Here is a 15,306-nt window from a genome sequence, read left to right on the forward strand (position 1 = left end):
TTCCTGCTTTGATCCTGAATATGGTGATTTTTATTTAAAATAATGTTTGTTTATTACTTTCATCTTTTATTATACCAGTGTTTTTATGTTAACAGTTTTTCACAAATCTTCTTTCTGCCATTTTATGTTACAGGCAGGACGCCAGTGATCTTTCTGGACCGATACAAAGGTACTGTTACTCTTTTTGTTCCTGTTTCCCTTTTACCCTTCACTCTTTCTTTTCCCTTAGGCCTCATCCTCAGTGAGGCGTGGGGTGTATCTCAAGGCTTCAGGCCAAGCATTGGCTACATCAACAGGCATTTTAGTTTCAGCACTGGAGTGGTGTTGCTGGGAGGGATAACGGAGAAGGACAGGAGGCAGATGAGATGGGCTGGTGGTAGGAGAGAGAAAGGAAATAGAGGGGGAGAGAAAAGGGAAATTGGAAAGGAGAGACGTGACGCGGCTCAGATCTACGGCCGAGGAGGGTCATTAAACTAAACCTTTTGGCGACAGAACGACAGATCAAGCTAGTGGAGGGGAGAAGAAGGTTTAAATAAGGGCCGACCTTAAAATAGCAGAACCTGTTTCTCATCTGAGGCAGAGTTAACACGAAAAGGATGAATATCCTGCCCAGAAAACCATCAGTGCCTCCCCATTTCTTGCAAAATGCTATGGTATGGGGTAAAAAGATCACTTTCTCAGCTATATGATCCAATTGAGGTAAGGAATTAAGACACGCCTATAGTGCTTTATGATGTGGATTATAATCACAGACAGAGACTACTGTTCCAACACTCATTGAGTATAACAGTTTGTATGAAATACAAGTGCAACTGGGTATCTACCAACATCTTGGAAACATTATAGGGTCCATAAGTATGACCATTATCTATTTGAATTCATCATAGCTTCTTTTTTGTCATTTGTGTGTCCTGACTCTTTAAATGCTGTGCTTCATTTTAATAAGAGCATCATGAGGTTATTTTGCCTTTTACACTGGGAGTAATAGTGTGAGAATGATTTCCCTTGTTGTAACTGAATAGATTATTTATGTACCTGCACTTCTCTGAGTTGTCGTTGACAAGAATAGATTCTCTCTTTTTCAGGTTTTTTGAGCGTGTCGTGTGTCAGTACGAGGGCAATTAAACAACAGTGGGTTCGTGATGCCTCGAGTATTGTATCAAATAATACAGTAGCCATGCTTTGCCAGTTCTCCCTTGTAATAGAGTCCCTCGGTCTCAATGGGGCAAAATATTCCTGGATAAATCTGTGTAGATTAAAGGCTGAATTCAGCAGGCAAACTATACAGAAACATAAATGTTGTGACTTTGGTCTCTATGAAGCAGTCCCGTCTTTTTAAAACCAAAAAGGTTGCCCCAATGTTCACAGTGGTGTGGTAATTATGTCGAGAGAGTTTTAAGTCTCTGTGAGCAGATTTTTGTTCTGTAGTAAAATAAACTGAATCCAACTGCTCCCTGGACAGGAAGGAATCTATTTAAAAACCTTCAGTTTATTGGACAAATACTCAGTGGTAATGTAAAGAATATGCAGCTTTAATGGGCTGAATCCTATCTGACCACTGATGCAGCCTTTTAAATAACTCAGCAGCTCTGTGAATTTTAACTTTTACTTTTTATTATTTCTATGAGTTTATCCTTGGGTTGCGTACTGTACTTAGTACTTTTGTTTTGCATGAAGAAAAGGGATAATCAGTTGTACAAAAATCCTTTTTATTTTTAATAATATAGTCCCCATATGTTGTTAGTTTGAAGCTACACCTGACAGTCACAGGCAAACGTAGCAGGTAAATCAGCTCAGATCAAAAACAAGATCCAGCACAGAAGGAGACACCGGTGGAGAAGCAGCAGAACACAGGGGGATAAAAGAGCAGATAACAGTGTCTGTGAATAATTAGGCAAAATAGTTTGCTTTTGTTTTTCTCTCTGATTGGAGAAAATAGGCGAGGCTGTGACTGTCGCATGAGCTGACACACACTAACGGTGTGTGTTACGTGTTAATCCACCGCACAGCTGCGTCATTCCAGAATGTGTGTTTACTTCCACTCTGCCTTCACCACCACCATCACTGCCACCGACCCCCCACAATCCACCGCAAACACACACAAATAGACACAATCACACAAAAGAGAACTGGGCGTATAATTTGATCCTGTGCGCTCTCCTCCTCTAATGAAGCTCTCGGGTGGTTTGACTGACACCCGGCTCGTTATATAAGCTCCTGTTTCAGTCAAGGCGGAGGAAGAGGAGCTGGAAGGAGGAAGGAGGAATGAAGAAAGAGAGGGAGGAAAGTGGAAACAGGGGAGCTGAAAGAGAGATATGGTAGGAATTGGGATTATGGGGATGGATAAGGGAGGACAGGAAATTAAAACATGCTGGAAAGATGGAGCATGGATAGAAGAAAAGAGGATCATGGGAGTCGTAGTGAGCAGACAAAAGAATGAAACAAATGGTGTAGAGATCCAAACAAGAGGACAACAGCAATTAAGAGAAAGGAGGCAGTTTGGGGGGAGAAAGAGATGATGCCGGAAACAGGGGTGTGAGGGGATTGTGTGCACGAGTGTGTGCGAGTATGTGTATAATTGCAAGTCTTTGTGCTGATAATGTTCTTTGAAGGCATACAGCTGATAATTAGCGAGCATGGCTCCACGGATGCCTTTCAGCATCGGTCATTATGAGCCATAAACCTGCTATTGGCTCTGACATGACCTCCTGAGACGGGGATGCACGCACACATGCACCCGTACGAACCGCCCTCATACACAGAAATACACAAACCGGCATAAGCAAGTATTTATTAGCGTATGAATAGCACAAGCTCATGAGTGGAACAGCTACAACAGCTCTCTAAAGGCCTTAAGTTCCTATTTGGCACGCGGGCTGCAGGTGTGTGTGAGACACACAAATGCACATGCACTTCCTGTTTACCGAGCCAGACACACATAGAGAGCTGAGACTATAATTACAGGGATTCACACAATGTGGCGTCCCGGTACGCTGCGTCCGTTATTGCCTCCCCGGTTGCCACATGACAACAGCAGTCCCTTGCTATGGTGACTGCTCGATCTGCCGCTTCTGGCCCCGCCTCCCCCAGTATTCCCACATCTGAATATTTATGAGACAGGATCTGGCTCACTGCAGTCACAAGATACTGGCTGGAGTATTCTCTCTCCTCAGCAGTGACAGTTATCAGTGTTAAAGGCCCCTTCTTGAGCTCTAATTTATCCCCCAGTGAGAAAATGTCCAGCGCGAGCTGCGGTCTGGAAGACGAGCTTTCTGAAAACGATCCCAGTCAGCATAACTGGCAAAGATTTGCTGTCATTTAACAGCCTGGTTGTTTAGCCATTTGACGTCAGAACGCATACATAAAGTAACACATGATGAGGCCGTGTGTCGACAGTCAGGAAGCAGAGTTTCGTGCACAGTGATGATCTCACAGGTCTGAGAACAGTCAGTTTTCTGTTTTCTGTTTTCTTCCTCGTATGAGGCAGAATCTGGCTGAGAATTTTCTTTGTCTCTTAGGACAGGGTAACGCTTTAGTCAAAGGGTCAGCTCACCCATTTTCTTTGGTATCTGTCCTTGTGCCCAGGTTTTGAGACATCATAATAATGAGAGAAGGGGAATGGTGAGACAAAAGTCTGTGTCCACAATGAAATCTGGGATGTCGTGGTTTTTAGTATATTGCAGGTACTGTATATGGTTTATTCTCAAGTTTGGGACCAGTTTGGATGACAGATGGTATATTTCTATCACCTGCCCCTGCGTGTTCCCACTTGATCTCAGGATCCAAACCAGTGAACACCCTCTGTCTCTCTGTGCAGTTCGACAGCCACAGCTGCATAACTGGGATGAGAGTTCTCACTGGGTTTTTAATTGTGAGGAGCTGTGCCGGTGTCATGCTCGTTGTTCATCCATTTTTCATCTAAGCACATGAATTATGAAGAACTGCTAATGACGGGGAGGGACAGAGGGGGCGGGGGGAGGGGAAAGGTTGTCTGCAGAGAGCTGGACAGAGTTTCGAAATCGGTCTTCTGCCTCTCAGGATTGTTTGTCTCTGAGTAGGGGGTTCAGTCTGTGGACCAGACACACACACACACACACACACACACAAACACACACACACAGTGGGTGGCAGGTGGACGTATATGGCTCAGGATGGCCTTACTTCTGTGTGTGTGACTAAAGCTGCTGACCTGGAACACACTAGCTACTGACAGAATTAAAGCCAGGACACACACACACACACACACACACACACACCTTATTGTATAGCTATTTCTGTAAGGACATTTATTGACCTAACGCGTTCCCTAGCCTCATACCCCACCCTTAACCGTCACAGCTATATGTCTAACACCTAACCCTAACCCTTAACCCTAAAACCAAGTCTTAACCTTCAAACCTCCCTTTGGAGAAAGTGGGGACCGACCAAAATGTCCTCACCCCTCTCCTCACACTGCCGGCCATACAAGTCACAGCTACACACACACAATACTAGTCTCTAATTATTATTCCATACAGAGTGAATACTACTTATAGTACTAATAACAATGATAATATAGTTTTATACCACCCCAAATCAGAAAAAGTTGGGAAGGCACAGCACAGTTTTAAGCAGCATTTATGGATGTAACTACGTATTGACTCAGGTGAGCCAGAGTCATCCTGAGCCCATGTGGTTATATCGCTTATAGCAGAGAGACGATCCTTGATGCTGTGCCGTCTGAGGGATCGGAGAGCTCGGTCATCCAGCTGAGGCTCGGCCCTCGGCCTTCACACACTGAAATCCCTCCAGATTCCTTGAATCTTCTAATGATGTTCTGCACCGTAGAGGGTGACAGATCCAAATCCCTTCCTGTCTTTCTCTGAAGAACATTGTTTTTAAACATTTCAATAATTTTCTCACACACATGTTGTCAAACTGGCGGTCCTCGGCCCATCTTTGCTCCTAAAGGACTCGGCCTTTCCTGGATGCCACTGTTGTACCAAATCATGATGCAGTCACCTGTTGACATCACCTGTTTCTAATGGAATCACCATTTCATTATTTTACCTCATTACTGGCCTTGAAATGCAGCCGTCCCAACTTGTTTTGTTTCAATGTCCTACAGGACACAGATGGTTTACACATCACTGTTTTCAGTTTTAATTTAGATTTTACATTGTATCTACAGTGCGGTCACTTTATGAGGAAGGCTCAGACTGTGTTATCACATTAGGATGGCACTACATGACTGGCACTTTACATCACTTCCTCTCAAAACTGGCACAGTGTGTGGCATCGTTTCCTGAGAGTCAACTATTGAACCAGATTGTGTGAGCTTGTTTTGATCGCCACATCCGAAACTGGCCAGACAATCACACTGGCCCTCTCCTTCAAACTTCTGCCATATTTGCATGAAACATGGATTCCTCTATGCCTAGACCATCTGTTTATGCATAAATGGCAAATAAAAATCTTGACTTGACTGTTTTCAGTTTTAATTTAGATTTTACATACCGTCCCAACTTTTTCTGATTTGGGGTTGTATATTGATTTAATTAAATTTTTATATTATTGTTTTGTTATATAATATTTTAATTATTGTTTGGTGTCATTTATTTTTAATATAGAAATATAGTTTGTTCAAATTATTTGTAGTTATTAATATATGATTCTAATGATGCTTTTATAAAAAAAAATCTAAACCAGTATAATCAGTATGATCTTTTTAATATCTTTTATTTTGATTGAATTTATTTTTTAGACTTTACATTTCATATAATAATAATATTTAGGAACAATGTTTGCTCCCAAGATGGCGGCAGTGACAGAGGTTGCTATGGTTATGCACAAACACAGATACATACATGCAGCCAGACAATGTGTCGCATTGTCCGTCGTGCTGAAACACTGCTGGTATGAGAGCAGAGTCATCCACGTGACACACACACACACACACAACACACTGCTACACAGTCAGAGCGCCATGCCCCAGGGTTGTCTGGGACAGTCGAGTGCTGTTTCTTGCAGCTGATGCTCTCCAATGTGGCAGAAAGCTCAAGCTGTGGGTGTGTCGTCTTGACTTTCCAGTGCTTTCCTAAAACAACAATATTTATTTATTGTGCATTATTTGCTATTAAAGTTCCCTCACTGCTGCTCAGTCCTGATTGCATACATTGCCCTTACAAGCAACTTGAACCCCAGCAGAAACCTTGTTGTTGCTGTAATTAATCATGATCAGGTGAATTTTGAGGCGTTTGTATGATTGGTACCATAGCACATGGAATAAAGAACCACACTGCTTGTTTGCTTAATAAATCGCCTTTGCAAGAGAAAAACCTGGAATATCAAGCATGTGAGTGAAAAGCTGTTGTTAGATTTGCTTGTACTTCTGTTTCAGTTACATTTGCTTGTTTCCACATTTGTCTTTTTCTGTTTTAAGGCACACATGCACGCCTCTGTGTGTGTGTGTGTGTGTGTGTGTGTGTGTGTGATAGCGGGGGAACTTGGTGTGACATTTTTTCCTCTTTTTTTTGAGAGGCTCCAGATGGCTGAGAGACAGGTGAGCCAATTAGCAAGTCTCACTACACAGCAGCAACATCACACCGGCAGAGCGCGACAGCTAAACACACACGCCCACACACCCACACCCAACATACCAGTGTTCCACATGACTCTGCCATAGTGTTAGCATTACCACCATTATGCTCTGACGTCTCTCCGTCCATCAATACGCTGTCATGGCCGTCAGTGTCACTGTGGATATGAAATTGATTTTACAATGATGTTAATAATGACAAATGATCCTCTAATTTTAGGCCGTTATCGTGGCTGCCTGCGACTGGCAGTGCTGTGTGCCTATAGCATGGCCCATTATGCATGTTTTATATGACCCAGAAAACAGGCATAATGGGCAGATTTGAATTGATTTGCTTCTGTATTTTCCAAAAATATTTCAGCAAGCCTCGCTGATGTTCATTATAATTCTAATGAGGTCGAAATCTTCACAAAGGAGGAGAGAGCATCAGGAAGACAGCAAGTCTAAACACAACAACAACAACCTCTGTTTCTCTCTCTGCCTTCATCCCTCGTTCTCTCTCTCTCTCCATCCTCTCTTTGCTCTCAGGTCCTCTTTCACTCTGTTTCAGTGTTTGGCTGAATACTAGATTTAGAAAATGCACATTTTGTCATTTGTGAACAACACATGCATCCATATGATACAATACACACACTCATACAGCGCTTATTATTATTTGGATCGCTTCTGTTTGTGTATTTGTCTTTTTGTTAAGGGATAATTGAGCAGCCATGATGGCTGCTTTCCCACCAAATGGAAGGGGACAAATTAATCTCCCTCTACTAATGTCTGCAAATGGAACAAGACCACTCTGGCCACCCCACGTGCCCGAGCAGACTGCTGTGAGTGAGTCTGTATGAGTCAGTGTGTCAGGTTGAGACACTGAGATGCTTGGCGGATATGATGCAGCCAGTTTGATTTAGAAGTAGCAGGACAACTGAAGACATGGTCTAAAAATGTTAGAGCTCTGAGTGATCTAGATGGTGTGTTAGAGTTTTATGAGAAGCGGCCAGAATTCCTGCACGCTGGCAGTCTCCTGTTCTCTCCTCTTTATAGTGATGCACTCTATGTTTCACATGAAGAGTGACAGGACTACTTAGTGTCAGTGATGGGGAAAAAACAGGCTGAGACGCAAGTTGAAAATCTGGCTCCTTTTTCTCTGTACACAGCTGGTTGGACACAGGCCCCAAAGTCAGACATCAGAAAGCTGTTGGGCCGGGTGTTCGGAAACTCTGTGGCCATCTGACAGGCAGCTCTCAAAAAGCATACTAGCAACTTAAGATTCAGGAAGTGTGTGGGCCTACACTCCTGTTCTGAATACATCGTAGTGAACAAGACAGTTTTTGGTGCTTCCTTGTTCATCTTTTAGTTTTGGGGAAAGACTAAAAAGATTAGCAACCAATAAGAATAAGTAGAAAGATAATAGATCCGATTCTTTGCCATGCAGACTAGAGACTTGGCTTGGGTTTACTTTTCTTGAGACTTGAGTTCCTAAAGCTTGGACCTACAGACACAGCTACAGGCAGGTCTTGCATATCTAGTTATTATGCCTGTGCTTTGTGAGGATGTCATGTCCGCTTTATAAAAATAAAAAAGACTGCAAAACCAAAGTGAATTTGGTGTTTTATTGCTTATGAAGATTTGTACTTTGACTTGAGTTTGCTTGTAAGACTTGTTAGAACAAGACTTGAGACTTGCCCTAAAAGACTTAAAAACGCCTCTGCTTTTTGCGTCGCGACAACAAACACAGACTGTAATGACTAATTTGCTGTAGCAGGCTCTAATAACTAATTAGTAATGGCTCACTTTTTCCAAATGACTTTGTCAGCACTGTTGGTTATAACGGCAGATTGTTCAGGATCAGTCCTGGAATCTCTGCAGTTAAGTTAAAATGTACGTTACAGCCATAAAAAATAAAAGCAGGCTGTGAAAAACGTAACATCTTTAGCTGCTTCTACTCAAAATCCTGCATGGCCTTAATCGTTTGTTTGCATATAATGTTGTGTAAAGGAAGTCGGGGTGCCAAGGCCGCCTGAATGTCATCCTATTTTCTCATCTTAATAGTCCATGATCCTACAACCGTTCGGCCTCCTAAGCCTCTTGATGTGGATGACCTCCAGGGAAGATTGCTGCTGCTGCGGGAGTACAGAGGAGTTGATTACGTGGTGGTGGCGGGGCTTTGTTCTAAGCTTGTGCCCATCCTCAGCTTTGGAGGGGGAGAGAAAAGAGATAGATGAAGAAAAAGCAGAAGAGAATGAGTCTCACCTCTCCCTCCGGGTCTTGCATCCTTTCATTTCAGATTGTCTTGGTGACCTTCTGGCCCCACCCGGTTCAACCGAACCCTCTGCTGCATGGCTTGTTTACTGTCCCATAATAACATTGTCAATGGCAACAATACATCCGCTTATCGCGACGTGTCGGCTGCCACAATGGATGAATGGCGGCGTAATGGAAAGGCGAATTCGTCCCTTTGTCATCTCCAGGTCTTTGGAGGCGCTCTCCTACTAGGACGTGTGTGCCGGTTAAAGATAAGATTAATTCTTCATATCGTGAACTGATTGCAGAATCTTGTATCTAATGCAGTTTTTATTTCTCACCCCCTTCCCTTTTCCCCCTTTTCTTTCAAACTGCAGAGTCAAGCATTCTTTCCTCTCTCTTTGGGGAAAAAATCTAAATAATTTATCTGTGTTTTGGTGCATTTTTCCCCTCCTGTACTCGGAGGTAGAGTGGAGAGGAGTGGAACGAAGACAGACAGGAGGAAAGGTAGATGAGTTGTTTTTTTTTCTTTGAATGGGATGAACGTGAGCAGCATGCTGAAGAGAGTAAGAAAAGGGAAGGATGGCAGGAGGGAGGCAGAGGGGTGGACGGAGTGAACTCTTGCTTGAATCTCCGCTGGAGAGGGGCCTAAGAGGAGCCTGCAGACTTTGGTAATCTCTCTTTTATTAATGTGAAGCCAAGCTCAGCAGAATGCAGGCTCACAGACATGACAGAGCTGCTAACTAACTGACTGCCTCTAGGCCTCATGGTCTTTCTCTTACATGCAGATCTGCTTACATGACCAGCCAGGTCGCACCCCCTCCCATTTACCAGGCAGCCACCTCCAGTTAAGGTGATGTTCAGGTGTTCGTTCCGGCCCCGGTCCCATGTGCTTACATCTTTTGGTCTTGCTCCACACCCAGCCTTGGCATCTGGCACAGAAAGCGTCCAGCGTCCTTGTCGAGCCCTGCACGTTACCATGACAACCATCTTTGCATCGCCCAGTGCCCCCCATGTAGCCAATGGGCATTGACCTTTCGCTGTCAGAGCGTGTTAGGGAGCAAGAGACAGACAGAGAGAGAATGTGAAGCGGGCACTCGCCGTAAACAACAACCACAAATAGGTCATTAAATTGTAAACACAATGTGAAAGAGAGAAAGGCAGCTCAGTTCAAACCAAGGCCTCAAGTTACTGCAGTGTCTGCGCCAGAGTGTTTCCAGTGAATGACGAAGACAAGATGCTTGTCTTCAGAAGACATGATGTCACAGCTCAGCAGGGAGGCGAGGGGGCTGCTTATGGGTACAGCATAAAAAAAGAGGACTTCTGGTTGGTACCACTTGCCCCTCCCTGCTATCCTGAGCTCCCAGACGCCGCCATATGTCCTCTGTTGACTGACGGCAGCCCTTTAACATAGAAGCATGTGCAGGGAGCAGATTTAGAGCATCAAGCAGAGACAGAGACAGGCCCACAGAGATGGGAAACGTGTTTGGTTTAGTTTTTTAATGCAACAACACCCATTTGTCAGTTTAAGTGACATCACTGACAGCCCACAAAAACCGGCACATTTGTAGAACTTAATTGCACATGGCAGTCTGAGTACGGCGCTCCATTCACCAGCTCTGTGCTCTGTTTGTGCTCTAACTAATGAAGCTGTTCTTCTCTTCTCTCTTTTTTGTTCCTGGCTCTGTGAAACATGCATAAATCATAATAAACAGAGAGATGAATTTTTAATCAGTAACTCTCTTCCTGCATCTTCAGCCCCTTCCTCCTGTGGGGAGGGGAGGCTGTGATATGCCAGGTATGTGGAGCCAGATCTGGCAGCGCCTCCTTCGGGACGCTACTCACTGAGACGTTCCTGTCTGGCCTGCCTCTTCCTGGGCATGATCTGCTGGACCGGGCCGTCCGTCTGGAGATGGGCCTCGCTCGGCCAAAACATGCTGTCTGTACCTGCAGGCAGCTTAGGATCAGATAGAATCTGAGAATCTGAGAAGGGGAAGACTTGTTAAAGGTATAACATCACTGCTATACAACCGTGATGGCGCTTCTATTGTGTGTTCATTATAATTCATACATAGGAAACCTATTTATTTGGCTGGCCAAGAAAGTGTAGGAAACTGACCAAATGTTATACTTTTTACTCTATCTTTACTTTGCTCATGCGTTTATTTCCTGCTAGAACTCTATGTTTTTATTTTATTTGATTGATGCCAGAAATAATGGATATCTACAGTTTCAGGGTTCAGGACGAGCTGTCCTCTGTGGACAAAACACCGGCATGTTCAACCATTTACTCTGCATCTGTGGAAAACGTATGTGAGAATGGAGCACCCAAGCTAAGCTGGACAGCCATGAATATAGCTGCAAGTAAAAGGTTAATCAAAATGCCACATCTAATTGGATTCTGATTTCACCAGATTCTAAGCGTAAATATTTTTGTTACCCTCTGAATGAGGCTGATAAACCTGGGCTGGAGCTGAATAATGCCATGGATCAGACATACTGCAGATCTTTGTGATATACTGCATCTTCTTTCGAGGTTATTTCTTCATCCCTGTAACAGACTATGAAAATTCACTGCACGCTTCACTTGAAGTTGAACTTGGCCTCCTTCCTTTGGCTCAGTACAGCTTTACTAAGATGTACACGATTTATTTACTTCATAAAAACCTGATGAAAAGATGGCAAAGCAGAGTTATGGTCACCCTGTTTTCCACTCTATTTCCGGCTGGGCTGGGTTGAGCTGTGCTAAAAAACCCGGTGGGCATAGTTGGCGTGGTGCTGTGCTGGCCCGGGCCAGGCCCAGCGGCCATGCAGGCGGTCCAGACCTAGACTGGGGCTAGGCTGTTCCAGAGCTGTAGTATTAGACTCAAATAGCCCCACATCATAACAACATGAGCTGAGCTGTCACAGGGGATTATTTCAGCTAGGCAAGCCAGCGGGGTCTCCGGCAGAGGCTGAGAGGAACAAGACAAGACAGAGAAGCGAAGAGAGGGAGCTTGTTGAAAACAAAACAAGAAGAGGAAGAAGGAGCGAGACGGTGCACCTTGTAGCCTGATTAGGTGCATTTGTAATGTTGGAGCACTCGTCCGAGCCTGGCTTTGTGGGCAAAGTGTGTATTGATGCAGTGTCCATGAGGAGCAATGAGCTGCTGCTGAGGTACACACACTTTCACATCGTGCACACACACACACACACAATGCACAGGTAAGCGCCTTTTTTTCTGACCCACATGATGCGTTGGTGCATCCCTGTCAGGGACTGTTACTCCAGAGAAGGTGTGGCATTGTTGCTTTGTGACCATGTTTACGTGTGTGTGTGTTTGGAGGGAGCAGGTTTATTCCTTCATTTGAGAGGATCTGTCATCAGGGATGTTTGCTCCTTTGCTCGTAACAGGTTTTGCTGTATCGCCTCATACCTGGACACTGTCTCAGTGTCGTCGTGCGACAGGAGATTTCTCCCTGCTTCCCTGCAACTGTTTGCCCAGTCAAGCATGACATCCAAGCTTTGTACTTCTCTTTTTTGTACCTTCTGTCTTCTTCTCTATTCAGACTTTCCACTGCTGTTTTAGCAGGATTGTGTCTGGGACATGCAGTTAAAGCTAAAATATTAGGAAGCAGAATTTGAAAGATGCAAAATTTTCAGCAGCTTTTTTTCCCCTCCTGCTTTTGAATTAAATATCTGAAGTTCAGTGTCATTCACCTTTGACATCATGGATACATTTCAGCTATATTTATTTATATACAGTATTTATCGGTTGTTGTGTTGCCCCTTCAGCTGATTTACATTTTTGTATTATGCCGCCCACATATCCATGAATATGTATAATCATTTATATTCTTATGTTTTTCTTTGGTGTCAAGAGTTGTGGTATCTCATGGAGTTGGTGCTGATTCTTAAGCTTTTACTAATGATATTCTGATTTGCCCTGCATATCCCCAAAAACAAGTTAAATTTGGCTATAATTCAATGGGACACTGTTGGTGGGTGGGACGGGCTGAGGGTCACCCGGCTGGGCTCCAATGGTACATGGTGATGCCAGAATTTAAGAATTAGTAATACAAAATAAGAATCTTACTGACAGTTTAGGGTTGTTTGTATTGGGTTTTTGAGTATCACCCCAAAAATATCTTAACAAAATGTGTTTTGTATAATGTTATAATGTAAACTTATAAAGAACTTGTTTGAAACACAGTCTTTAGTTGGTTTATAACACTAGAAACATTCTGCATCCACCCGACTGAAGCAGGGACTGGCATTTTCACCACCAACAAACAGAGCCTGAATGTGTCTTTGTTATCTGTTTAATTTTATTTATGCAAGTCTGCCTCATTTCTTGCATATTTTAAACACAAATGGGAGGAATGATGGATGAGCAGAAGGTGATAGAGAGAGATCTGCTTCTGCCTGTTGAGAAACTGAAGAAATTAGGAGAAATATGTAGAAAGAGAGCAGAAGCAGTAGCGGAAAATGGTTATGATGAAGAGCAGTGAGAGTAGTTGGGAGGAGGGGAAGAGGCATCCTTCACCTTTCCATCCCCACTATGTTCCATCCTCCTGAAAATTACATGTTTATTTTGAAATTCCCACAACTTATACATTTTACAGCGATACCCCACCAGTCACAATTTGCCTGATCTCCCCTCCTGTTGCATAAAATATTGAGACGAGCGTCTGCTGCGCACCTGATCATGAAAAACAGTCATGCTGGGGTTGACTTGTTTTGCAACGAGTCAACATATTTCATTGATGTGAGCAGGTAGTAATTTATTGCACCATAATTTACTGACTGAATCAGTGAATGCTTCATTGGGTGACAAATGAAACTGGTTTTGAGTCATTCACTTGCAATTTCCTGATGAAAAATACAACTTTGAACTGTTTCTGCGTCAAGCAGTTGCTCTGAGCAAGAAACACTGGGGAGATTTTCCGGAGGTTTAGCCGGCGTGCAGGACGGTAGAGTGACTGTGGTTGGGTAGATCCAGTGGGGTATATCACAGGATGAATGTAGAGTGCAGACAGAAAGATCAAGGACACTGCCATTGGTTTATGTCTGTACTCCAGCACATAAATGAAACAATGACTACGAGGTTAAAATTCTGACTTTCAGCTTTAACCTGGGGGTGTTCACTTCCATACTCGTGTAGGATGTGTAGCACTTTTTATGCAGTCCCCTGCTTTTAGGATGAGTTTATCAGGGCCAGACAGTGTAAAGTGATTTGACACAAAATGTTACTTTTGAGGACTTTATAAAGTGTAATTCATTCAGCACATTTTGTTGTAAAGAAACAGCTGGAAATGTGGATGTTTAACAGATAGGGCGGGTGTAAGGAAAAGATTTTATTGAGTTGTGTTGCAAAACACTGGAAGTTTTTGGACGTAGACTTATACCAGGGACCAAAAGTCAAAAAAACACAATGGCTGCAGCATCGATTTTGCCAGTTCAGTCTCCCCCGAGTCTCCTAACTTTATGAAAGTGCACTCTTTCAGAGTTGGAACTTTATAGTCATGGTTTCACTTCATATCCAATGTTCGGAGCAAAAAGATATGTCACCTTCTAGCTCATTGTAAACTGCTGTTTGTTTGGAAGGTGGGAAGGAAGACTGTGAGAGAAAATCAGGCGAAAGCTGAGATAATCAGCACATTTGACAGTTTGCTCCTGTGAGATGTCTTTGGCTCCGCCCATCGCCTCCTGTGGTCCTGCCCCTCTCGCCCACAAAATGTGTGCCTATCTGATGGTGTGTGGGATATTAGTCTTCTATTAGAGGTAATGAGCATTGGTTTAGAGTCACTGCCTCTCCCTCCCTTTTCACCAGGTGGGTCAGGGCATTAAAATGCCCACCCCCCCTCCTCTCCCGGGCTTCTTGAATTTGCTAAACCAGCCATTGAGGCCTCAGTGAAGGGAGCGCACCCCGTCCTCCGCTACAACGATTTAATCTGCAGAGCACCTTTTCAATCAGAGAGTGTCAGGCAGGGCCACTCTCGACATGCCTCTAATACAATGCATGGACACACACGTACAGGAAGCGGGTGTCGTGCAAGGGGGTTCCGGCAAATACTCGCATGCGCCATGTGCCTTGCTGCCGATCAATACTGGCAATCATACAGGTGACAATGGGCCCAGGTTTATCAGCCCTTGATTCACACACTGCTATCATCACCTTCACACAATCGCACAATCAGGGGTGGGGTGGAGGGTTGGGAGGGGCGATTTAAAGGGAGAGGGTGCACATGTGAAAGAGGAGGGAGGGAACAGAGCACGGGTGGTTGCAGGTACATGAAATGTGTGAATATGTGCGTGAAATGAATTGAAATGGGTGTGAAAGTGCATCTATTTGCGGGCGGATGCGTATACACCCCCCTTTGTGTGTGTGTGTGTGTGTTTGAATGTGCCTAAGTGTTTGCAAGAGGTTTATTTCCATTGTGTGCGTATTGCGTGTGCAAGCGATGAGTTATAGTCCTCTATTTTTCTCGGTGTGTGCGTGAAAGCTTGTGCAC

General features: G+C 44.0%; 1 protein-coding gene across 8 annotated transcripts in view; it reads left to right on the top strand.

The window, feature by feature from the left end:
* celf2 (cugbp, Elav-like family member 2) overlaps positions 1-15,306 on the top strand; it is a 202,228-nt gene that overhangs the window by 41,164 nt on the left and 145,758 nt on the right. For all 8 annotated transcript variants that reach the window (XM_020613274.1, XM_020613273.1, XM_020613282.1 and 5 more), the window contains exon 2: positions 134-169. In XM_020613274.1, the coding sequence (XP_020468930.1) occupies positions 134-169 (36 nt within the window). The remainder of the gene's footprint in view (positions 1-133; positions 170-15,306) is intronic.

This window comes from Monopterus albus, unplaced genomic scaffold (assembly GCF_001952655.1).
Source record: "Monopterus albus unplaced genomic scaffold, M_albus_1.0 scaffold132.1, whole genome shotgun sequence".
Taxonomy (NCBI): Eukaryota; Metazoa; Chordata; class Actinopteri; order Synbranchiformes; family Synbranchidae; genus Monopterus; species Monopterus albus.